At 42.1% G+C, this 26,090-nt stretch overlaps 1 protein-coding gene across 8 annotated transcripts in view; it reads left to right on the top strand.

Annotated features, from left to right (window-relative positions):
- tns1a (tensin 1a) overlaps positions 1–26,090 on the top strand; it is a 75,617-nt gene that overhangs the window by 13,898 nt on the left and 35,629 nt on the right. For 7 of the 8 annotated variants that reach the window (XM_046381718.1, XM_046381715.1, XM_046381716.1 and 4 more), the window contains exons 2-5: positions 3,703–3,817; positions 7,401–7,438; positions 22,667–22,705; positions 24,429–24,470. In XM_046381718.1, coding sequence (XP_046237674.1) covers positions 3,703–3,817; positions 7,401–7,438; positions 22,667–22,705; positions 24,429–24,470 — 234 coding nt within the window. Of the gene's footprint in view, positions 1–3,702; positions 3,818–7,400; positions 7,439–14,656; positions 14,723–22,666; positions 22,706–24,428; positions 24,471–26,090 lie in introns of those variants that run through there. The other variant, XM_046381717.1, reaches the window with a different exon arrangement.

Raw genomic sequence — 26,090 nt, 5'->3', positions numbered from 1 at the left:
ACACAGCTTTCATTAAAGATCCACACCTTTAAAAGTCACTCAAAGTTGTTTGGTTTCTTTCATGGTCATCCAGGATTTTCTTGGTTAGCGAAATCCTTACTGATAAAAGGCCATTTCTTTGGTGTTTGAAACCCATATCTGGCTCTGCACTGATAAGGATAATCAATACTCAGGCCTTTTTTTATGTATTACTTCTACATGCTAATACTGTATCTCTGTAAAGGTCCACTTCATCTCTCTGGTGATTAGGGTAGCTACTGACGCCCATTTCCCTCTTTCTGTGAAAAAAAGTAGAGTCCCAGATGCTACATGGCAGCCATCCAAGAACCATTTGCACTCCTGTTGTGGCATTACTCGCCGTGGGCCTGAATGCCAAGATGTGCATGCGTTTTTGTTTTTGCGTGTGTGCAAACTTGTGATTTTTTTTTTCCCTCACTCTCCTTTTTTTTTTTTTATATCATCCCTCATCCATCATTATTTGACAGGACACATTGACCCCAGTTGCCGTGGCAGCCAGGTAACCATGGCTCCTGCCTGTGACACAGCTGGCTGCGTCTGATTGGTTTAGCCAGCGGCATTCTGCCAGGTCATCTTAAACATCAGGGCTGCAGAGTGGCACCAAGGTGCTTCACCCGCTATTTATAAACCCAGCCAGGCCCACACTGCAAAAGATGTCCACCTTAGCCAGTCATTTAATCTCCTGTTTAGACAGTAAGATTTATCCCACGTTTTGGACCACATTTATCTGTGTGATTTTTCTATTTCTATTTCATTTTTCTCCAGACATCACTATGTTGAAACAAGAAGATTCAGTGAGCAATTAGTCAAGAAAATGTTTTTAAAAACTCACATTTACATGTTATATTTCTGATCATTTCCCATATTATGCTGTCTTGTTTGCTCTTTTCTGCTCATTGTCCCTTTTAATTTTCCCGTCTCAGAGGTCCTCCAGTAATCGTGATGGATATCAGTCATCTCAGATTACATCCTTTCCCTGTGATGACACTGTGCCCGTGGTGTGTCTGTGTTTAAACCTGAGCTGCTGTTCATTATATCAACCAACTCAAGAAAGGAAAAATGTTATTAATGAGATGGATGGCAGAGAGGTTGTTCATTAAACTTTTTTTTGTTTTTGTTTTTTGTTTGTTTGTTTGTTTGAAGCTACCTGTTGTAACACGCCGCATCTGGCTGTGTGCAGCCAAGGTCAGCCATGGTTCCTCTGCGGAGCTTATAGCCAGCATGCCACGGTGTGACAAAAGCCATTAAGATTTAAGGAGATAGGGGAGCGAAAATGCTGAGAAATACACTTTTGTAAGAGCTTTGAGCCAAATCAACTGCGGCACATGGAGAGACAGACAGAGAGAGAGAGACAGAGAGAGGAAAGCCAGCAGGCTTCAGAAAGCAACCAGAAAATGAGCTCAAAGACAACGAAGCAAAGGATTATGCAACCTTCATCAGAGCCTCGTCACACCTGGAGTCCTTTGTAGTTGGAGTAGTTCTGGTTGTAGCAGCAGTGGTAGTAGTAGTGACTAAAGTTAGCAGTGAAAGGGGTGGTGTTGTAGCACGTAGTGAAGTTTTGGGATTGTGTTTAAACTTTCTTTGTATTAATGTTATGTTGTGATAACATTATGTTTCAGGTCTGGATAGGTTTAGACACTAGAATTACTTAGGGTTGGAAAAATATGAGGTTGTGCCTTTAAATACCTCATTTCATCAGTCCAGACATGAGTGAAACATTTCCTGACATGTTCTTCAAAATAATCACAGTTGATGCCACAAAGATGGCTCCAAAATGTCCCACCGATTGCTAAAATGAGCCGATTTGATGGTTGGTTGAAGTGGTCTCAAAAAGCGGTGTCTTGCTTGGCCCCACCTCTATGCATGTAATCAGAACGCGATGTAACACACATTATAGAAATGTTTTACTTCTGCAGGCATAGACCTTGTTTCGCTTCAGATGGTAAAGTTTACTACAGGTAGAGGTTTATAATTCTTTTTCTTCTTCTTTAATTGGCTCAAATTGTTGAGGGTTGGCCCGACAGTGAACACTGCAGAACACTGGCGTTGAAAAGCACTCTTCCATTTTTAGCTGAAATATTTTCACTCACAGTACAAAATCAGAATCTGTCAGGTGATTAATGGGATTGGTTGAATTTGTGTTAATTATTCCGAGGGGGGGCTGGTTCATGCCTGCTTTCAAGGTGATAGTTGGTGTCTGTAAAATACTGTTTTCAACAAAGAGCGCTGAGATTTATGGTCCAGCGGAGCCCAACCCAGACCGGCCCAGCTGCACAAATACACAAAGGAAATGACATCATTATTATGGCTCACCAAGAAGGCTGTACAGGCAAAGTGATGCTGGGAAAAGCGAGCCCAGGAGTGAGGAGAGGAGTATCCAGGATTGTAAGGAAGATGTTAAATTTCAACTTAAGATTGGGAATATAGTAACCGATAAGAACCAAAAAGCCTTGTACAACAGAATTCATGTAACAGCAAGAAAATGCATCACTCAGACCCAAAATGTAATTTCATGATGCTCTAAACCATTCACTGTCAGGCTGAGCCACTTTAGGGTTCGCAGACAGACCTGGTGACCCAGTTACACTGTTCTTAGCTGAACTTGGAACACTCCAGGTTAAACTAATCAAACCGACCCTGAGTAATGTGCAGCTGTTTGGAGGGAAAATTGCGTTTTAATTTGGTAATGCTGTGTTGGAAATGTCACCACGTGTCAGGAGTAAATGAGTTAAGTCAGGGGATGAATTTTCTGGGGATCCTCCTTGTTGCTGTCCTGCCAAGGAGCAACATGCACACATCCTCTACAAACCCACCTTCATCATGATCATCATCATCACTTGTGTCTCAATGTCTTTGCTTCAAAGGAGACAAAAATCACGTGCACTACTCCTGCATCGCTGCTCTGCACAGGATGCTGCAGCTTCTAGAACTGTTGTGTCCTCAGGCTGCTCTGAGAAATGTTTCAACACCCCAATCACACACACACGCACACACACACACACACACACACACACACAGCCACAGCCATACATACTGAAAAAAGACACACATCATTCCTCGAGTTTTTGAGGTTGTTGGCTGCTGTGAGGCTTTTTCCCTCCTCTCTCTCCTCGTCATCATTAATTAGTCATTTAATTAGAGAACTTCAAAGTGAAAACATCCTCTGCTGGTGGGCGGGCCATCATGTCAGTGTGTGCATGTCAGTGTGAGTGTGGGAAACATCGTGACACAAAATCTCAAGTCTCTGATTAAATATAAAAAAAAACATATTTTATGGTAGAAAAAGTTGATAATACAAATAATTGTGTAACAGTGCTGCATGTTTATTATGTTGCCGTAGCTGCTGTCTTACCATTTTTTGTATAAACTGGGCTTTAGTTCAGTTTTAAACATTATTATACATTTATTGAACTGTAATCTTTTCTATCAAGTTTTTGGAAGGAGCACTGTTCATTTTCTCACAAAAGTTCATCTAAGTGAAAAAAAAAACATTTAGAATAACAAAGACACAAGTGAACCGGTCAACTGAAACCAAATGCCGTCAAAGCCCATCAAAGAGATCAAACCCCCACGTGCAGACGAATGTATCATTGATGAATACCAAATGTGTTTCTGTTGGCCGTGGACCCGCTGGCATCGACTCAACTGACTACGATCTCCCTTCCTTCCTCTTTTTCCCCTCAGCCCGACGAACTGGAGGGCGTCCACACACACACCTTCAAGCTGAAGCCATTCAAGAAGGCCAAGAGCTGTGATATATGCAAGCAGGCCATCACCAAGGAGGGCCTCATCTGCAAAGGTGAGTGTCTGGCATGTTCAGTTCTGCTGGGCGTTCAACTTTGAATCTGACCAGATGGGAGATTACGGTGGCCAGGTTGAAAAAGGTTCCTGGAACGTATGAGAAAGTGATTCTGAGTGACTTTCTTTTTATCTGCTGCTGCTGCTTTTGATTGGCCCTTGTGCAAAGCATCCAACTCATATATTCATTCATGTTGAGCTTGTTTGGTTTGATGCTCATCGAACATCCATACCTTAATGGAGGCTGAAATTAGCTATAAGAGAAACTCATATTTCTCAACATTTTGACAAACAATACATATATTTGTTTTGGGTTTTTTTTGCAAAAATTAAAAGAGAAGAGAACACGTAGCTTCCCATGTAAATCTTGTGTGCACAGGGATAACTGCTCCCCCTGCATTCAGTCTTTATGCTAAAATAAACTAAGCTAACCTCATTCTTGTGAAGAACTGATACCAATCTTCTCATTTCGTGCCCCGAAAGTATGTGTGTATGCACACAAATGTCTGCTGTTTCATTTTGGTTTCTTTTCCCTCTTCCTCCGCAATCTCGTCACCATTTTGATTTAGATTATAATTTTAGAACAAGTGAAGGTTTTTGTCATCTCTCCAAAAAAAGTCCAGGGGAAATTAACATTAGAGGATTCCTGGGCAGCCTCCCACTTTCTCTGTTTCTTTCTCGACTCAGTCCTGCCACCTCTCTCATGCATTTCATTCCCTCTCGCCTTTTTGAACTACAAACACAGCGTCTTTAGCAGAAACCGAGTTGACAAACACTCAGAAGCCCGGCAGAAGGAGAGCGGGCCTGCATAGGGCTTTGGCTGAGGATTTGCTGTTAAAATTAGCATGGCTGCTGCTGCTGCATTAGCCTAGATAAGAGGGAAAAAAGGGAAAGAGGGGTGAGGAGTGGGGGGTGGAGTGAGGCAGAATAAAGAGAGAGAAATTGGGGTAGAGGGGGATTCAGAGATAGACATGGAAAACAAAGGAAAGAGAGTGCAAAGGGGAGCGCAGGAGAATTACTTTCCCTTTCATCCCTCTTTTGTTCATTCATCCTCTATGTTAAAATACAGTAGACTGCAATAAGCTTTCCTTGCCAAATGGCAAAGCACAAAGTCATCCAGCTAAAAGCCCCAAAACGGCCTCTCGAAGTCTTACAGCGGCTTTACATGTGCAGGCTCGGTTTAATCAACAAAAAATATTTTTTGTGCTACTAAATGCAAGCCTTTCAATCTGCTGCATGTGCACAAGCAAAACAAACAGACACATGTTAGTCTGACCATCCTTCCTGCCCTTTACAGTTACCAGGAAGTGTTGCTAGGGGCCCCGGAAAAAAGGCCACGTTGCTAGAGGGCTTGTGGCCAAGAGATAAGATGTGACAATGAGATGATGCGCTGCACACTCCTCCAGATGAGTGCGTATGTTTAGGATGTCCTAACTGAGAGATTATATTGTTATCTGCATGGTTGTCTGATTTATGATTTATTTTGTGCTCTTCATCGCTTAAGGTAATATTTCAGCAATTTCTGATGTGCTTTTTTTTAATTGGCTGCAACCATCAGAAACCCTGGAAATTATTTACATTTGCACAGAGCTTTATGTGCTTCCCTGCAAAGCAAACAATCACCTGCAAAGGATGCAAAATAGCAGAAAAAAGTCAGCTCATGAGTGCATCAAGTCTCTGCACTCGGGCTTTGCATGTTTTCCTTTTCTTATTTCCTCAGATGAGGCACTGTGAGGGTAGACTTGAGCCTCCTGTGGATAAGCGGGACTCATTAACAGTGTATAAAACCGCATGATGATGATGATCCCCTGTGGTGCCTGCATGGATCAGCTCCAGGTTTCCTTGATATATTGCAAAGGAAACTTAGAATGAAACCAATGCAGTTATTTGCACAAGTATTTTTGAAGATTTCTTTTTAGAAAAGTTTAATTCTCAAAACCTGGAATTCATGTAGCATGTGCACAGATATTTTATCAGTGATATCAGTGACAAATTTAATTTATGTGCAAGGGTTTTGTATTACTAAAAGATGTTTCAGAGTCATATTGAGGTTAGGGTTTTCACTTACATGACAGGCAATAATGACATTTATTATCAGCTAATCATTCAGGCAATGAAATCATAGTAATATCAGTAATATTAAAAGCCAACAGAAACACTGTTGTGTTGGAAAGGCTGTTATGATGGTTAGCTAACAAGCTGTTTGTAACATTTTGGAACACATGAGAGATTTTCATTTCATTTTTCATGAGAGTGAAATCAGAATCAGAATCAGAATCAGAATTCCTTTATTAATCCCTGGAGGGAAATTCTTGTTTTTACAGACATTGCACATGCAGTATTCCCGACCAAGAAAGGAGAAAAGTGCAGAGTATAAAAATAGGATAAACAAAAAATTAAAATCTCAAAGAAACAAAGTTTGCATGCAGAGAACTTTTATTGCATTATCTTCTCACACACTTAGCTTCTTATCAAGAAATTTTGTTGTCCAAAGAATCAATATGATGTCCTAACTGGTGATTTACTGTCATATACTTCGATTGCTGAGTTTGGCCCACAGAGGACTTTGAATGCAGATCAGGTTTTAGGTTCTTTCACAGTTTTAAGTTCTAAGAACATGTGTTTAACACTCCAATGTGTCCACATGTATCAGAGTAACACTCTGTGCTAGTTTGGACAGCTGCCTCTCTGATTGAATGGACAAATATTCAGTTAACGCTTACCATCTCCAAATAATTATCAGTCAGTGCTTTACTCACAAAATTACCAAGTAAGCTATTTATCACCATTACACAGGTTTACCTTAATCAAGCGAAGTGTTTTTCTAACGGTCTGCTTCTCTATAAGACCACCCACAACCTCACTTGTTCCGCTCACACATCAGGAACACGTCTACACACTCTCGCACCACCTGGGGACCACCTAGTCTGACAACAAGACAGCAGGTGTGTGTTGGGGGGTCAAGGGTCGTACCTGTGCAGACATCAAAACAGCTTTGCTTCATGCCTGAAGGTCAACACACTTTCTCTCAGTTTCACATAATGACAAAAATATTATCTCATCTAACTCGTATTTAAAGCTCTTTTAAAGAAATATCTAATCATAGTTTTGGTATATTTTTACTGCTTCATGTAGCATATTATACCAGTGTTTTATTATTTTAACACCCCCACATAAACATTTTCAATCAAAAAGTGATATTCAAAGCGTGGATGTTTGGATGTTGGCTCTCTGTGGCCACTTGGGGGCAGCACCACTGTTCAGTGTCAGGATGAGAGCTGACCTTGTTGCAATTTGTTTTTAGCACATTCAGCAGCAAATAGAGTCACTCTTGAGTAAAACGCTGAACACATGAGGTTGTCTTTGCCTTCAGAGTAATCATGTGCAGCGAGGAGCACTTATCTCCTCACCTGCTGCACTCAGCTTTATTTCCTGATTTATTTAGAAAGAAACAAAGGGTTTTCCTTTCCATAAAGGTGAATGTGTGCTCCTGTGTGGATGTTGGAAGTCAGAAGAGTGTATCTTTAAATATATGCTTGCTTTTTAAATGAACAAATGTAAACCTAGCTTTGCTTTTCTTTCAGCGTGCCGGTTGTCCTGCCATAAAAAATGTGAAGTGAAGGTAAGACACAAACCATCTTTTACGTCTTATTATTAGTGAGTCATTAGTGGTCGACTGAGATTTTCATGAGAGTTTTTCATGAATCAACTAAATAAATGTCCACAGGTAATCACAAAGCCAAAAGAATTACTTAAAGTAGGCTTGGTTTAACCTCTTCATTAAGCACATGCTAAAACTTTTCTAATTAGGGACGAAAATACCTTTTCATAATTCGCAATCACACATGAGTTTGCAAAAAGCAACATCATCTGTATCCTGAGCTGCAGGAAAAGAAAATCCTGAAAACTGAAGAGGAAGTCAAACTATGTGGTGCATCGTCTCTGCTTCCTCACACTGAATCACATCTTCCACTGCTCTGCCTCTTCACAGTCACGCTCGCCACATTTGATCCCAATCTGCAGTGGAAAAGGGGAAGAATGCATCGGGAAAGTAAAATGAAAAGGAAGGAAGGGAGGAATGAATGACGGAGAGAAGGGAGGGAAAGTGCACAGGGGAAGAGCGTAACAAGGCTATTCTTAGTGGTTTTAGTTGTGACTGGTGGGGAGAAATGTTGAAATGTCTCCCTTCTCTTTTCCCTCTCCAGTCTGCCCTGATTCTTACCTCTTCTCCCTTTCCCCAAAAACATCCCCAAAACCATCGCTCTACCCAAATATTACTATAGGAACAAAAGCTGTGTGTTTCCAAAACATCTGAGGAGAATTCTCCCAAATACCTCTGAAAACCAGGCAAAGCCATTTTGTGGCTGCAATTGGGAGAATAATCAGGATGGCCAGGGCCATGAGTCATTCATTCTGGTGATGACAGACATTGGACAAGAAATGTTTTAAAGGAGGAGACGTAAGAAGAAAAAAATGCTAGGAAGGTAAATTTGGTAAGAAATTAGAGCTTTGGCACATTTCTGATCCATTTTTTGCTAATGCTAATCCCTACATTGGTTTACTCGGGACCAAACATTTATGTTGGCTTTATCCAGTGACGTTACCCCCCCGAATAAAAATAAACAGGACGCAGTATGGCAGTGGCATGCTCATTGTCTCAGGCCACAAAAGTGCGGAATAAGTAAAGTCTTTGTGCAAATACGAGTGTGGATTTGGGCAGACGGTGATGCTTTCTTCAGCTGACTCCGCGCTGACCTTGAACAGTAAATTTGTCATGGAACACAATGAGGTTGTCGCCAGCAGTTTGCAGTTCGCCAGAGGTGAAGATAACTGCTGCGCTGCATTGATTTTGTTTTATGTGTTTATTATTTCAACCTGCCACAACTTCCCTTTTTATGCTACATTGTAAAAGACAGTTGTTTGAATGTTTTGGTGGGAGTGTTATTATGTTTTATGCAGCGTCTCTGAGTTTTTATGGCATTTTAATGAGGCCTGTTCTGATTTTAATGAGAGTGTGATGAAGGTAAATGTTTTTAACATATGATGTGAGCCAGTGTATGGGTGATTTATTTATACTACACCATGTGCACGTGATTGACACTTAATGAATTTCATTGGTTTATATTTTTTGACTCATGTACATTTTCACACGTTAAGTCATTTAGGTGCGACAAAAGTAACGGAAAGTGGTTCATGGGGTCAGAATTTGTGGTGTGATCATAACTTGGTGACTTGGACGGACTGACCTCTGTTGGTGACCCAAGAAATTGCAACAAGATGAAAAGGTCTCTTGCATCTTCAGTTGCTACACTGTAATTGACAAAGAAATATCGTGTTGTGTTTTACACTGTATATCACTCTGCTAAATGTTGTAATACTGCAGCTGCTTTATCATCTGTTTAATGACTGTGAGGATATAAATGTCTTTTGACCAGTTGTTCCAAAGGGAAGAGATGGAAAGTGAGTTTCTGAAGCAGTCAAATAATCTGACTTATAGCACCTTTAAAACCCATAAACCATTTTTGCCAACGTTCTTGTAATTTTTGTTGTCAGTGGAAGGATTAGTGATATGTTTCCCTTTCTCTGCCCTCATTCTGCTAAACTTTGAAAATCTGAAACCACATGCGGTTCCATCATTAAATTTTGAAGCTCATGAAAATGTCTGTGCAGAACATCCAAAAGACAGATGTTCACTAATGTGCTTTGATGAAGAAGGGCTAATCGCCTCTGGCTCCTCTTCATTTTTGGTTTTCCCTCGCATCCAGCCGCAGCCCCTCTCTGTGTGGACGTCTGTTATTGGAGCCCTGAGGACGCTGTAGCTCGGCGACGGATGCGTTCTCACCCCACAGGGTTTACACTGAGTGAACTCATTGTAGTTGTTACGGTTGTCCATGGTGAGGTGGAGGCTCGTCGGGACGGGGTTGTTGTGGCTGGGATACTGCCTGAAATCTGGCTGGACACCCAGGTTGTGGACTGGAGACAGAGGCTCTCCTGTCTGACAGGAGTCTGGTGTCTCAGCTCAAACCTGGCTCTTAATCTGTGGGTTCTCTGGGGCGTTTTGATTTACGGTGGGAAATTTTGGTATAATAACTCAGATGAGCAAGACTTGTGTTAGAATGTCTGTTTCTCAAGACGAGAAACCTTTTTTTGATGGTGATTAAATGGCTCCGGACTGTGTGTGGTTAAATGTCGTTTACTCTGTAATTGGTTTCAAATTCTTGATAATTTATTGCATACTGTAGATTTTGCTGTTGTTGTTCCACTACTGCTGCCATACACAGAGCAACATTCAGTTCACCTGATGTTGTGTTTCTGGTCACCTGGTGGTTGAAAGCCCAAACTTCACTCTCCTTTCAAAGAAGTCGAGGCATCTGCACACTTATAGTTACGTCTCCATTGAAAACATGCACGCACGCACACTTTTTCTGTTTTCAGTTATGCTTTGGTCCACTGTGATCTGCTGTGCTCACCAGCTAGTCATTACTTTGGATGTGTACTTGGCATTTTACCCTCTCAGACTGTTTGATTTGCCAGATTGTTTAAGAAACCTAAAGACATGAAAATATAAAGTATTTTGCACCCCCTTCACATTCATCTTAGGACTCTTTGTGGATGTTGTCATCTGATTTCAACATACAGCAAGCAGCTCTTTGCTTTAAAGCTTCTTTGCTTCAGTTTATGTTCCGCACAGCAGCGGGTCTGGACCACATGCGGGATGTGTGCGTGTGAGCATGCATATATGTCATCACTCTGGCAACTTGCCTTTATCTCATGAATGTTTCCCACTGTTTTGTGGTGTAACTCATTCAGGGTCACATTTGGCTCCACTGCAACAAAAATATGCAAACAAATCCACCCAATAGCATACCACCAGCATGCTCGTGTGTACATATGTAAGTTTCCTGTGTCGACTGGTTAGCGCAGCGTCTGTAAGCTCCCTGGTCTCTTTCACCCTCCATGGAAACAAGGCCTCCTTATTCCTTATGATTTATCCCTGCCATGTCTTGGAGGAGCCTCCTGGAATGCTGCTGCAGTGGTTTGTGCTGTTCGATGGGCTGGCGGGTTGGAAGACACAGGCGAGGTTTGGCAGGGAAAGGTCCAGGGCCAGGAAGGAATGATGGGAAGGGGCTGGAACAGTCGAGTGAGTCAATAGCGTTAAGCATTCCTCGTGTAAATAACAATGATGGAGAGTGCTCGTTTTAGAAATGCTGTTAACATGTTTGTGCTTTTTAAAAAGTACAATGCGGTCCTGTCCTGACTTGCCAGCCACAAGACAAATTTGGTTGGAAAATTTGCAGTATGACTGTAATGTAAGGTGGATTCAAGTTGGGCGAAATTTGACATTATACTTAAGGTGTTTCAGTTTTGTCTGGCCCTGAAGGCATTAAAAACATCCATAGAAAATTAACTGAACCAACCGTCCATCATAAACCAGCCGATTATAGTTAATTTGATGACATGATTCTCAAACAATCTAATAAGTGCTAAAGACCAAGACCAAAATCAAGACTTTTTCGGGCTGGGTTTATGATGCTACTGAAGGACACCATGCAAGTTTTATTCTGTTCTAATAATAACAGTAAAGGTCAGTGTCCAAAGCCTGCACCAGGCAGGGAATTGTTGACATTTGACCCAGACTCTCCTCTCGGTTTTACCACAGCAACCCAGTCACAGCACTTTTCAACACTGGACGCTGGCAAGTTTTTGTGCAGCAAATCAATTTTTAAATCTCCCAACTTGTTTACTTATCGGAGCGGTCAGCTGGAGTCGAACAGGCTTTTCCACTTCCTGGAGATGTGGGTGTTCACAGATCCTGGAGTGAAACAGGATGTGTAGGAAGTGAGTCACATTTGCATTCAAAGAATAAAATAAGAGAAGGTGTGAGACCCATAAAAAAATTAAAGGTGCATAATCCTATTGACAAACTGTACTTCAGCTTCTTCTGAGAGCATCATATTCTTTCACCTCTTTTGCGGTGTTCATAGTAAGAGAATCGGTCTGTAGTGTGTCAGCCAGTGGGAGGGCATTTGGTTATTTTACCTTATCTTAAACATGCAACAAAACATCCCTGAAACTGTTGGAAAATTCACCCTTAATCAATTTTTAAGAAGCTATCTCCAAGCACAGTTGGCAGCGACATAAATGGAAAAATGCACAGTGTTAAAGCCTTTGTCAGTGAACAAGTTTTCCCCAAACCTCAAGCTAAGAAACTACATCCTCATCTTAAAACTGTTAATGTTCTGAAGCAGATTTGGCAACCCAGTCGCATGCTGAATGTCTATTTTTAGAAGATTCAACAGTTCCTTTGTCATGCAAAAGAAAATCCACAGGATATTATTGCTGTGAGGAGACTCAGACAGTCCCGATTCATCTCTCGTGGCCCAAAATCCCTTTCTGTCAGAATGAGCTCAGTCGATGCTTACGTAACACGAGCGCTGATGCACAAGTAGCAGCTGAGCAAAAAAGGAGGATGCTCAGACCTTGTAGTGGTGTCTGAAGCTTCTTAGCCTCTGCACCTGTTGCAGCATACTTTAATGTCTCAAAGCGACGACAAAGTAGATTTTTTTTTCTCTCAGTCAATCCATGCACATTCCAGACTCAGGGCTGGCCTGATCTAAGCCGGGCCTCCTCCGGTGCAGAGGTCAAGTGTTTTGAGGTGTAGGTTTTTAATCCTGGCATCCCAACATTTTAATACACATCCTAACATGTGTGGATGTGTGAAAACTGGGAGAGGCCTTTAATTAAGCCTCTGGCAAATGATATACTAAATAAAATGCAACCCAGAAGCTCTTTAATATTTCAGGAGTCACGGGTGCAACCCCATTTTACCAGACGCTGTAAAACTCTTTATGGACCTCAGCATGCGTGACTTCATGTGGACATGAAACAGTTTGATTGACTGGTAGGAAAACGAATTTTGGATGTTAGATGTGAAACCAAACTTTAAACCAAAGAAGAGGATGGTGTCAGAAGGCTTAAGTTTCCTCCCTTTTAACTGCAAAAATATAAATAATAAATTTAAAAATTAGATGCTTTGTGACTACAACGACAGATGGAAAATATTATTTCAGTTGGACCTTGAATTAACTTTTGCTGTTTGCCCCTGAATAGCCTTCCATGACTCCTCTTCAGTGTTGCTGTAGAGGCTTTTTTTCCTTCTAAGGTTCTTCTTTCTTTATCAGTTTTATCTTCCAAAGGGAGAAAGTGCATGGAGCAGGACCAAAAGCACGGTAAGACGTGCATAGAAGCAGGGATGAGGAGCGTTCAAGAATGTTGGCACAGAAAAGAGAGGAACTATCCAAGCATGAACGTGAAAAAGGTAGAACGAAGAGGGGCGAGAGTGGGGGCGGGGGACAATGAGACACACACGTGTGCACACACACATTCGCGAGGGCCAAGCCTCCTCATTCCTCAGCGGCCCCTCACAGAGGCAAGTCTGTTTCCCCAGCGCAAACACGTCACATCAAAGAGCCATCACAGCACTTCTCCATGGCGACGCCCTTCAGTGGTATAGATGCAGCACGGTAGTCGGGAGATGTTGCTGGCAGACAAACCGTACGGGCAGCCTAATAACCAGCTGCTAGCAGATGACTGATGGCCCAATTTACCTCAGTCCTTGTCTGGAGGTCAGGAGCTGAGTTCACCTCGAGTGTTTAAAACCCAACGGGAGCAAATATTTCCCTCCCAAGCATTTAAGAAAACAGGGATCTTGACTGTCTACGTACAGATGGTCACTATCAACAGGTTTAAGTACGGATGTGCAACTTTTCTTGAAAGCTAACATAAATTTTTCATTTTACACAGAAAGTGTGGCGTTAAATATAATGCAAGAAAAGCTACTCATGAGGTTTTTGTGTTGATTTGCACTGCTTGCAGTGGTGGACTCAGGCTGTCTGAGGGGCAGGAGCAAAAAAATATAAAGGGCACCAGCTGTAAGAGGAAGGCCGCCAGCACTGAGAATGTCGAGACGCAGCCAAGTGACGCTTTGTCGTGTTTTCCCCCAGTGTGAGGGCACTTTATCACTTCTTTTTTTTGTTTTGTTTTTTTAGATGAAACAGAGGGAGGAAATTTTTGTGCTTAAGATTCTTCAAATACCTAGCAAAATAAGTACACAAATATAATCACTATAAATCCTACGCTTGTGGTCATTTTTAGCAAAGGGAGACTGGGTCTTGATAAGGTTACAGGTAACTAAAAGAATATTTGAGAAAGGGAAAAAAAATGCTATTATTATATTTACGGCTGTGAAGTAAAAACAATGAGCAAGTAAAGCCAATATCACCAAAACAAAAAGGTTTAGAAAGTAAGGTCTTTAGCAGCAAAGAACAGAAAAATTCTTCCTCCTTCACATTCTATGAGGGAAAGGAGGGAGGAAAGAGAGAGAGAGAGAGAAAGGGAAATAGACAGACAGAGCGAGTTAGCAGAGGGAGGGATACAGAGGGATACAGTTACTGTCTGCCCCCGGACGGCTTTTGCTCTCTCGTTTTGGGTACCGGAATCACAAGGAGCCCCAAGCCACTTTCTTGGCCTTATATAGCGTGTTTCAAAACTTCTTGGCAGTTGACAGGAAGAACCAAAGCCAGCAGCATATAAAGTGTATCCTGGTCCAGTCCAGAGGCTGCACAGACATCCACATGCTCGCACACACATACACAGAATCGAGTTCAGTAGCTCTCTGGCACGCGTTCGGGATTACTGCTGTTGTTTTGAGCGAGAGGGGCGGCGGCGGAGGAGGAGGAGGAGGAGGAGGAGGAGGAGGAGGAAAGTGTCTGTATTTGGTACTCCCTCTCTTGCCCTCTCTCTCTCTCTTTCCCTTTCTCCTGGAGGGGGGTCTGAAGGCAGAGGTAGAAACAAGGCAGAGGGGGAGAGAAGAGAGAGCGTGAGAAAAAGTGGCACCGGTGTGCAGGTAAGACATGTGGGAGAGGAGATCTTCAGATGCATAGAGAGAGGGGTTTTTTGCACTACATTCAGCTACATTCAGCTTGTAGTTGTGTGTTTTTTTTCTGAATTTGTACTTCTTTGCATTCTTTCATGGCTTAAAATGGGTCTTCAGAAACAGGACATTGAATGTTTTTAGTTCACAAAAAGGCTGGAGTTGCTGCAGCAAAAAGGGGATTTTTGGATGTCAAAATGTTTCACTCTGCTTGTTTTAGAATGTAGGCTAATCTGTCACACACTCATGGGAAAGTTGCTCCCATGGGAAGGGAACAGAGTTCATTTGAGTTGCTGTTTGAGGCTCGGGAGCCTTTCATTGCCCGACGAGTAGTGATTTGTGGCGGCAGAGTCCCGGACAAACCAGGAGCAACTGGTCAACACAGCAGGGAAACACGTGTTTTCTCTCTCAGCGTAACCTGCATCTGCTTTGGCATTATGAGAGATAAAGTACAGCAGCTAGTCAAGTCGAACGTTTGCAGGAAATCTTGTTTTTCTTCTTTTCCTTTGCCTTGTTTTTGCCTTCCCCTTCCCTTTTCTCTCACACTTTTTCCCTCTGACACCTTTGAGAGAGGATGCAGACTGATGATGGCAATCACTCACCTCTGACCTTGAGCTAACACTAGGATGGCAGTTAAACATGAATGGTCAAGAGGTCGCAACGCTTGTATGTCCTGTCTCCCACTTAAGAGCCAAAACAACACAAAGGAATGCAGCTTTATTACAATACCAGAATTAACCACTACTGCTTTGACTTTTTTTTCTTGTGCACTTTTTGATTTTCACTTGAAGACATTAAATAACCTCAAGCCTGATGCTGTTGGCATGACATCACACTTTTCAAACTGATCATAAGTGCAGACCACTTTGTCTACCTTGCCCAGAAATGAAGCACCAAAAGAGCCTTAACTCATGTCTCCCTCATGTCTCACAACATGAAGATGTTCTCAAACAGTGATGCAGTGAAACGACTGCTGTCCCTGTAGATCTATCCCTCTTGAACTTATTTGTCTCCTCTGTCTGTCTCTCCCATGCCTTAATAACATACCTAGTTTTCCTCAGGGCAGTTCATCTATTGACACATCAGAGGAGTGAAACCTTGGCAGCCTTGAGAGAAAATACCATAAATTGCCAAAAAATCATCTTGAAAGGTTCAGAGGAGATAACTTTGAACTCTGATTGCTAAACAGTAATTCCTGTCACATGTTTGTGCAGATATGAAGTTTGTTTTTCCTTGTCATGCATCACATTTGTTTTTCACATTGGATTTTAAGATATTCTAGGCTTCATTAGAGGAGCACACAAACAGAAAGTGCGAAAAGGACAAGATCCTCCAGCTGCGTCAGCTCCAAAGTATGTGCCGGGAAGTGTTATAAAAGCAGTAGTGACCGGGGAGGATGGCATTTAAGATGCAACCACACAAGAGGCCCAGGCTGAATTAGCAGAGGCTCAGCCTGCTCACCAACTTATTTCTGTCAATAAGTGACAGGCTGGTGAGGAAAAGCAAGAAGCAAGTTTAGACCGAAAGGAAATTTCATTACAAAGTGACACAATCTGTTTTCAGATTTATACTTTTAAGAAAAGTGCACACTGAGGGAATGAATTTGGGGATTCAAACATAAATTGAAAAAGAAAAAACAGTACTCAAACCTGTGTATGCAGTGTTTAGGCACATAGTAAGCTAAGTTTAAGCATTAAAATGTCAAATATAATTTGAATGTTTAAGATATTCCCAAATTAAAACTGGGGCATTGGAGCAAAATAGCATTTGTGAATCTTTTGAAGCAACTTGTGTTCTAGCAGGGTTATATTTTCTTGCGCTTATCTGTGTGCTTACCTCTGATTTTGGCTCGCCATTGTTTCTTTATTCTCACTTCACTGTGTTATTAGTGGTTGAATGAGAGAAATCATCCTGTAAGCCACCCCTAATTAACCAGGAACTGATAGGCGATGGTACCCGGAACAGACCCATCATCACCCTCGCTGCAACGCTGACTCCATCCAGTAATGATGAAAACATGCTTGTTTTCAACTTCCAAAGAAGCTTGGCGTCTTGTCAGAAGCCAATAGAAGATGAAGGTGTTACAAAATTGCACATGTTTTGATTGCAAACCATTTCCCACGAGTAAAACAAAGATCTTGCTTATCAGGTGAGTTTTAGTTTTAAACCTGTGCCAAATGTTAGACCTCTGCCACTACTGAAACCCCCCATTAAATGACCTAGCATTTATGATATGTGGTCATGCCCCTCTTGCATAAAATTCCAAGGAAGGCTTTCAGATTTGGAGGTTTTCAACCTGTGTCCAACGTCAGCCACAATTGCACATCTGATCTTCATCATTTCCTTGTTTAATGTTGTATTTTGTCGTCTGTAGCACTCAATGATTTGGTTGTAATCGTACGAGGGCTGAAGCAGCCAAGCCAGAGCCCTCTCACCATTCGCTGTGGCTTGACCATGATCAAATAGCTGCTTCCTCAGTGATCCATGGTCGTTGGCCTAATGTGCGTCCACTCGATGAAGTTCCATTGGGCCTCAAACCCAACATGGCATGTCGGTTTCGAGGTGAAATGAAGTCTATGTTGGACACAAATTTGAGCTTCCTGGCAATCAAAATAGTTGAAATAAGAAGCAATCCACTTTGATGAATCTCATTGTAAATAACCTCCTGTATGTTGTGGTACATTTTGTCTGAACCATTTAGGGTAGAAGCGAATGCTTGTGCCTGTCGGGCAATTTTTATGCTTATTTATGGCGTGTTAACCATGTGGTAGTGATTTCGTTCTTGTGAAAAAAATATATCCCCTTCTTGTGTTATCCACAAGATTTAGATAGTGGATTTTTCACAAGACTGGGAACACATTGCTTGGTGGATTTCACGTCACAGAGAAAACTCCTAAGGAGCTTCAAAGTGCTTTTTTATTTTCCATCCAGTCATGGTCTCATCATTTGTTCAACCATCACTGGATGGTTTTCATGTGGGACTTGTTTGTGTTGTGCTACTGGGTGTTGATGGACACCAGTGGAAACAGCTGGCAGGCAATGTGTTCTACTTTAGAAAAACAATTATTTTTGATTGTATGTGTATACACCAGCCCTCTTCCTTCCTGTTTGGGTGCAGAAGCCCCCGCAACAGCAGTTGGACCTTGCTGGACCAGCCCAAACTGAAAAGCATGTCTCACAGTGTTTATGTTGATATCTCCCAAATAGTTCAGACCCTTGACAAAACAACGTGTTTTCAGAGCAGATTCCCTGTTTTAAAGGGTATTGAATCATAAGCTTGAGGAATTGTCTCTCTTCTAAATAATATATGACATTTCAGTGGTAAAACTTTCCCACGCGGTTTTCTTTTTTGGCAGCGTACACAAGGAGTCATTTATTTTGCCATCATTTTACTCCAACTTGATTGAACTCTCTTTCTATATTCTACATCAGAAATTATTTAACCATTGACAGCATCACTTGACACTGCCAGCGACACACTGCCACCCAGTCGAACATAGCATGTTACATGCTTGACATTATGTCAAAATGTCAAAGCCGGGAAAGGAACACGCTCCCCACCATCACAGCACACGGTGGATTTATTAGCCCTCCAAGTAAAACAGAAACCCAGTCGATGTATAAATCCCTCCAAAGGGGCTGTTTGAGCTTCAGTCCTTATTTGGCCCCCGTTTGGAAAGCGAAGAATGTACTTTCTCAGGCAGCCTGCCATCACCGCAGCAGTGGCTCTTGTGTGGGCAGGAGGAGTGCTTGAGGAATTTTGAGCGTGGTTGGGCCAATGGCAGACTTATTTACCAGAGCCAATGAGATGATTTATGCACAGTGGCAAACACATGCTTTCTCCCGTCAGTTAGGCTGAATTAGATCAACTAAGATCATTGCTAAGTTAGAGGGGTAAAAGGGCAAAAATCTGTGAAAATGCTGCCGCTTTCCCCAGTTGAGTCAATCAAAAAGGTACTAAGAAGTTCAAAAAAGAACATCAACTTCTCGAAAGACTTTCTTTATTCCGCACAATATATAACAATAATATAAACAGCAATATAAAAATATAAATTTGTCTGCAAAAATTTGAGACAACACTTATTCTTTTATAAAATGCAAACAATGAATGCAAATGTTGCTGAGCAGGTCAGTCTTATTCTTCCCTCGTTATCAGAGGATTCTTGTTCCAGCCTGTTTGAAGTGTGTGAGAGAGAAGAGACAACAGTTCATCACCGTCCTGCTTGAAGTGCAGAACGTTTACTCATTATACAACGATTCAACCCAGTGGACCAGGATCGAGAGTCATGCTTTGATATTCTGCACTTTCCAATTCAATTTAAACCCACTCGTGCACTTGAGCAGCACTTTTGCAGAAATCATTAAAGCACTTGCTGATCCACGCTCTCATTGTGAAGGGGGGAGATCAGGAAAGAAGAGGGAAGCTGTCGAGACTCACCTGAGACGTTTGACCTGTGCTGCTGGTAATTCAAAAACGTCCCGCCTCAGCTCACCTCTGTTTGCCCCCTAATCAGGCCTCTCGGCTGGATTGAGATTACGGAGGGGCCCCTCGATGGCTTGCCTGACTTCTTGTTCTAGTTCAGTGACTTCCCAGACGCCCCTTGTGACTTGATGAGATTGTAAGCTCCCTGTTTTAAAAGCTTAAACTCTTACTGTTGAAGAGTTTTCTTTGTAGTCTGCTGGTCACTTTGCTTGGAAGGGATTGGGGAGACTCATAAGGAGGTCAAAGAAATGTTCAACATTCATTTTATTTTAAGTGGCATTGGGAGAAAATCAAGGTCCTGTGAGCATATGAGCAATGTTTATTCGATGAAATGAGTTGTAAGGTCCCAGGTGATGGAAATCGATCAAAAACTCTGTGCAAAATTTTCATTTTGGTGCTGATCATGTGGATTTTTGAGACAAACAAATACAAGATAGCTCGATTCATCGTTGCAGGAGGTTTCACTGCTGTACGCTTGAAAGAGAAAAGATGCACAGATAAAGACACCCAGAAACTAGCAGACTGAGCTTTGCTGACTATTGAGTAATACCTCCCAGAAAAAGTGAAATGGATCATTTCACAGATTTTGAGATGGATGACACAGGTGCAGTTGCACAAACAATTGCAGGCAGCTGAAGTTCAGGTGTTGGCCTGACCCGATGCTGAGGCGTGTGGCGGAGCCTCTGGGAGATTCCTCCACTTTTATCCGTCTGAGCTGGTAAAAACCATGTGAAGCTTGTATTAGCCTGGCTTTCAGCTGCACCATATATGGATGAAGTCAGGGAAGCTGTTGTTCTCTCGCTAAGTTGCATGGTGATGTGGTGAGGATTTTGAGTCATACTGAGCAGTGGTGTTTAAAGGAATGCAAGACTGTGTGATTTTGAAGTATTTTATCTCTGTCTGCTTCTCTGGTCCTCTACTCGCATGACCGCCTCACTAAATCTGCGATATGATAATAAAATTTCCCTTAACAATATGAACTCATGTTCCTGATAAAATAATCCAGGATTCAGATGACTAGTAGTCTGGTCTCTCTGGACGTAAATACACAGTAGCTGCTGAGATTCGCCCCTCTGACCTTTAGATCCGTACTGGAGGGAGTCATCATCGGGACCTTTGCAGATGTATGCTCGAGAACAGCGCACAGAACAGCGCTTCCTGTCAGCTGTAAATAAAGGCAGAGGCTCCGGCTACAAGGCCCCGGGGCCAGTGGGACCGTCAACACTGATATATTAATGTCAGCCACAGCCTCGGGTGTAGTGTAGGAACAGTAAAGAGCGAGCAAGAGCCGACTCGCTTCTGGCTTCTGGTACGAGTACCTTCGTCTTCTTTTGGCTTCTGAAAAGCTCCAGTGAGGTAGTTGGGTTTTAGCTACTGTGTTAAACCCCACTTCAGTAGCTGAGAAATGTATCATGGGTGTAAATTTCATGACTTGTGAAATTGAAACACAAGAAAATATATGTTAGAAAGTGCTGTTAGTATAACTCACGACAACTCAACATGTTCCATAAATAACTGAATGACCACAGAGTTAAACCAACACTCCTCTGGAGCAACATTTTCTCTTCCTTATTTTCACCTCAGTCCACTTCCCTGTAGCATCTGCACTGTAACTCATTCACTTTATTAACCTAGAAATTCCAAATGATAGCCTCCAAGTTGTGTTTTGTTTAACAGTGAGAAGCACCGGCTGACGTTGGTCTTTTGTTCCACTGACTGGTTGCTCCACTTGACTCAAGGAATATTTTTAACTTCAATGTTTGTAAATTTGTGCTTATAAAGTCAGATTTAACATATGATTTGGGATTATATATTGTCTGATAAAATAAATCCAAATCATATTGCGGTCTACATGTGCATGTCAGCAGCACAACAAAGGACCAGCCAGTACATGGGAGCGTATGGTCAGCTTTTATAACAGTACATAACCATATGAGCACCGACTGGTGGACTGATGCCATCACACTGCATATCAGCATTCTCTGGGTGGAATCAGTTCTGCTGCGTTGTTATCCAACTACTGTATTCTGATACACTTGATGATAGCATTACAAAGTCAATGAGTCTTTTGTTTTTCCCAGTGCAAACTAATTACAGTGGCTTCCTTCCTGCCTGCGTCTGTTGTCTGCTGATAGCACGCTCTCATCTCGCCGCTCGCAAACATCCGTCAGCTCGCGGCACGCTGGACATTTAACCGTGCACTCGTACACATCCATGAACTCCCACGTTCACATTTATCTGAACACATTAACTGAATATAATCAGATGGAGGAGTGCCTGCTTATGCATTACAATGAGCAATTTGTGCTGCAGAGGGTAATACAGACTATTAGGAGCCACACTTGCCTGTCATGGATAGTATGAGCGAAATGTTTTTGCCATAACAGCTATTTTAAGATGCTAGATGTAGCACTGCAACATCAGGAAATCAATACCGCTCTAATTTTGAGGTGATAGTATAATTAGGGGACAAGTGATACTGTTGCTGGGAGGTCTGGCAACAGGTACCAGACCACCACTCTGCATTTTATAGTGCTAGTGCACCACACAGATGTATTTGTTGAAAAGCAGACTGTTGTTTTCCAGATAAAAAGACATGTTATTGCACAGCACAAAGTGGGGTGGCAGGATGCTGTTTTACAAGGCAAAAGAAGCTGAAGCCTTCGGTTTCTCTTGCAGTTGCGGAATGATTTTATGATACAAATCGAAGGTAGAGCAAAAACGAACGGGAGCTTAAACAACGAGTCAGTTAACAACACTTCAAAGCCATCAGGTTATTTGAATGCAAGAATAATTGTTAATCAGAAACTAAAAACTAAACTAAAAGGAAATGTATTTTGACCCAAACCACCACAAATCACAACACGTTGTTACTCATGAAATCACAGAACAACTCAGGACAAAGCAAAGGGCTCAGTGCCTTCCTCTGCAAGGACACACTGTATGAATCAGAGTGGAAATTAGATTTCTTGCGTGATGTTTGACCTGCGTCGTCATTTGGTACAGGTGAAGCGGCTTTAGACATGCTCAATGAGGCACTTTTTCCTCAGACAGACTCATCAGTAAAAGCATCATGCAAAACCAAAGTCATATAAAGTAACGTGCATCTCAACGTGAAGTCAGGACTAAATGCCCTGAACGGCTCTGACATGTTTCCCACACAGAGAAACAGGGAAAAGGGACTTTTTTTGAAGCCACGGTTATTTCTGTACTGTTCAGGGAGATTTGGGAAAGACTCAGGCATTCAGGAGGAAACACTCAGAGATGACCCTCCCTTTCTGTTTCTTCCACATAAATGCAATTCTTACAGGCGTGTTTTTAGTCCTAAAGTACTTTAGAGATGAAAAGATGCTGAATTATTTTCTCCTTTTATTGTGATCTACCCAAGGCTGAAATACTACAGGCTGATGACTTCTTTGTTTCTCCTCTCACAGGTCACCACGTCGTGTCAGACAACTACCAACTATGAGCTGGTGAGTGTGAAACATCCACACGTGTGTGTGAATCTGGGTACAAATGAGACCCTCACAGAAGCTTTTGAAGATCTCACTGACCTCTGAGATCCCCTTCATAATGCAATGATCCTTCCTGGAATTGTGGCGGAACCACACACAGGAATCACTTTGGGGTTCCTGCTCGAGGTCAAAGGTCAGATGCTATGATCATAAAAGCTTCCTGTCTTTCCCTCAGAGGAAAATCCTGCCGGTACAAGTTAAACAAGACACCCTCTGCTTCCTGTTCAGAAAGCAGTAGGAATTTGATGGTGATGCCAGCTGTGACACTGATGGTGATGGTGATGGTGATGGTGATGATGATGATAATGATAATAATGATGATGATGATAATGAGGAGGAGGAGGAGGAGGATGAGTCAGAAGACAGCAGTTTCCTCACAGTTCTAATCCAACCTAATATGGAAAATAAACGGTGCCCTCTTCTCACTCTAACCAGGTGCTCTGGAGATGATATGAGCACCAAACAAATTAATTAAACTGATTTGTTTGCGGGTGCCATTTTAAAATTCAGGAAATTTCTAAATAACAAAGAAAAATGTTTCTGAGAGGACCTGATTCAGCCTCTTGTGGCCAGAATGAGTATTACAATAACAACACTGAGCTCCAGCAAAGGTGATTGCTCCTTTACAAGGCAAGATGTGAATTATGCATTGCAACATTTTCACTTTAATGAGCTTGAAATGGGACTTTAAATTCACTGACATGAAAAATGCTCACTCAGCAAGCTGTGGAACAGCAATTTGATCCATCTCCTGATTTCTCGTCCTGTAAACTCAAGTGAAAGGCGGCACATTCGGTCGTGTTTTACACAATCAAGTTCAGCCATCGATGATATGACCAAATTAGGAACATTCCAAGCTACAGTAACTACTTCTCAGTTATTTACTTTGGACGCTGGCCTTCTTAAAGGACTGCAGCAGCTTGTTAAACAGACCCTGGCCTTGTTTATAGAGCTCACATCAGCCTGAGACGCTGTGCTTAACTCTGTGGAGAGATTTTCCTTAACACATGGATCACTGTCAAGCTCTGTGTGTGTGTGTGTGTGTGTGCGTGTGGAGAGAGAGAGGGAGAAGCAAACACACTCCGTCTTTCTCTGTCACACATGTTACTGCCTCTGTTTCTCCATATTTCCTTTATTTGTGTATATGATTAACCAGTTGTCATCTATCATTTTCTTTTTATAATCAGCAACAAAACTTTCATTCATTTCATTCACTCTTCCCTCATGGTGCCTTAAAAACATACTTGAGTTTGAGCGTCCACACTGTTATTTATGATATTTGTTTTTTCCTTTCTGTTTTGTCCAGACAAACCTTTATTTGAAAGAGATTTTGAGAACCACAGTGGTCCTGTTGCAGTGAAGTTGAGGCAGTCCTTCATCAGATGGTTGAGAGTCATAATGAGTGTGTGTGTTTGTCAGGCAAAGTGTGTACAGATCAAAGAGACAGAGAGTATTTTCTTCAAGGTTAATAGAATGAGTGTGTGTCTGGTGTATCACTGACAGCCAGATAGGGAGAGAGAGAGATAGAAGTCTATAAAAGATGTCGTCTGCCCACCTTCTCCCTCTCTCTCTCCCTCTCTCTCTCTCTCTCTCATCCTTTCGCTCATCGCTGTGTTGTTTCTTCCTCGGCGTGAAGGAAACAATGACTAACCTGCTGACTCTGTCTCGCTTTTCTCTCCAGCCTCCCACTCCCCAGCTGGCATTAAAGCATGTAGATACACCGGTAAGTAACAGCTTCTTTGTTTGTGGTGGAGACATGCTTTAAAAGCTGTTCATTCATAAATATTCCGATTGTTATGCAGCAAAGCGCTGGAATAGCAATCTTTCGATGACAACAATGTGGCCAAATGTATGGGGACAACCTTTTACACATACATTTGTGTACCTCTGATCTTGGCCTGTGCCTCAATATTAATAACATTTCTATAAGAAGATGATTTTCCCAGTTTGCTGTAGAAGTATCTGACTGGCCTGCACAAAGCCCTGACCTCAACCCCATCCAACACCTCTGGGATAAACTGCAAGCCAGGCTTGATCACTCAACATCGGGGGCTGACCTCAGTGAGGCTCTTGTGGCTGAGTGGCAAGGAAATCCCTGCCGTCAAGTTCCCGAGTGTTATAGAAAGCACAATCAGAGGAGCAGAGGCTGTTACAGCAGCAGATCATTGTCCTTGTTTTGTTCAGCAATTATATAATTGTTCTGGTGTCCCGATTCTTTTGGCCACATATTGTACTTGGAGTAGGTCCCCAGGTACAACGTTACCTTGAACTCTCATTAAAAGAGAAACTCGACTATCCACAGCAAAGAGGAAATTTGCTTTGTTACAGTCCGTCAGAGTAGTAATAGATTCAGCTGCCATCATGAAAGATGCTGTATGTGTTGTATTGCCTTGTTTTGCTGAGAAAAAAAATCCCTCAGAGCTCCAGAACGAGCGGGTAGTTGGGGTGAGCACCGATATCCACCGTGGTTGATGGTTACCTACAGGAACGAAAATATTTCCAGAAATTAAAATGTTTAAGGCAGACGCAGATCCCACCACCTGTTCCTGCACACTGCAGAAGGTGGCAGCAATGTGTAATACATAATGTCTGGCCAATCAGAGCTTCTGCTGCTGTTCTGTGGGTTGGACTTTTAGGTGAATTTCAGGTGGCACATGGCTTCCATGCAATACCTTAAAATTAAAGCCTCTAAATTGAAATGATCACAGTTTCCATTTTATTTTATGTAATTGTTATCAAGTGCAGAAATGTATTAACTGATTTTAATTGAACAACGGAAAAGTCTATGATTATTCCAGAGGCACACAGCTGGCTCAATACAGCCAGTGGTCCTCTCCCTGTCCTGTGCCAGTGCATGAAGATATTTGTTACTTACTTATTTAAAATGCTAAAAGCTGCTGTGACATCTGTTGCTGCCAGTTCAGTACAAATTGTGTGTCATCTTTGCCATAAATCGCTGCCAACTGGCTCGAGACAAGGCATGCATGTTTAGCTTTGACATTGCTGAACTGCAAAGGGCGTGGGCGCAGGCAGTGGGTTTACAAGAAGGCAAGATTCCAGAAAAATGAGAGAGGAGAGAAGCTCTATTAATGCAAAAAGACGACAGTTTATACAAGCTCGCAGTCACAAAGGCAAAAAATTTGTTAGCTTGTTTAAATTGTTTTTAGATTATAAGGGACTCTCTCTTTCATGAAACCAGAAGCAACATTTATTCAGAGGATAAAAGCAGCACCGACAGCTTGCATCCTTGTTGTCTTTTCTCCTCATGTGAGTCATGGTTCTGAGTCAGTGTTTGCGTCAAGCGTCGCCTGAATGTTTAGATCGACAGCAGAAGTTCTGCGCT

Source organism: Scatophagus argus, chromosome 24 (genome assembly GCF_020382885.2).
Source record: "Scatophagus argus isolate fScaArg1 chromosome 24, fScaArg1.pri, whole genome shotgun sequence".
Taxonomy (NCBI): Eukaryota; Metazoa; Chordata; class Actinopteri; family Scatophagidae; genus Scatophagus; species Scatophagus argus.
Note: the sequence above shows the minus strand (reverse complement) of the source record. Positions and strands in the feature narration are given on the sequence as shown.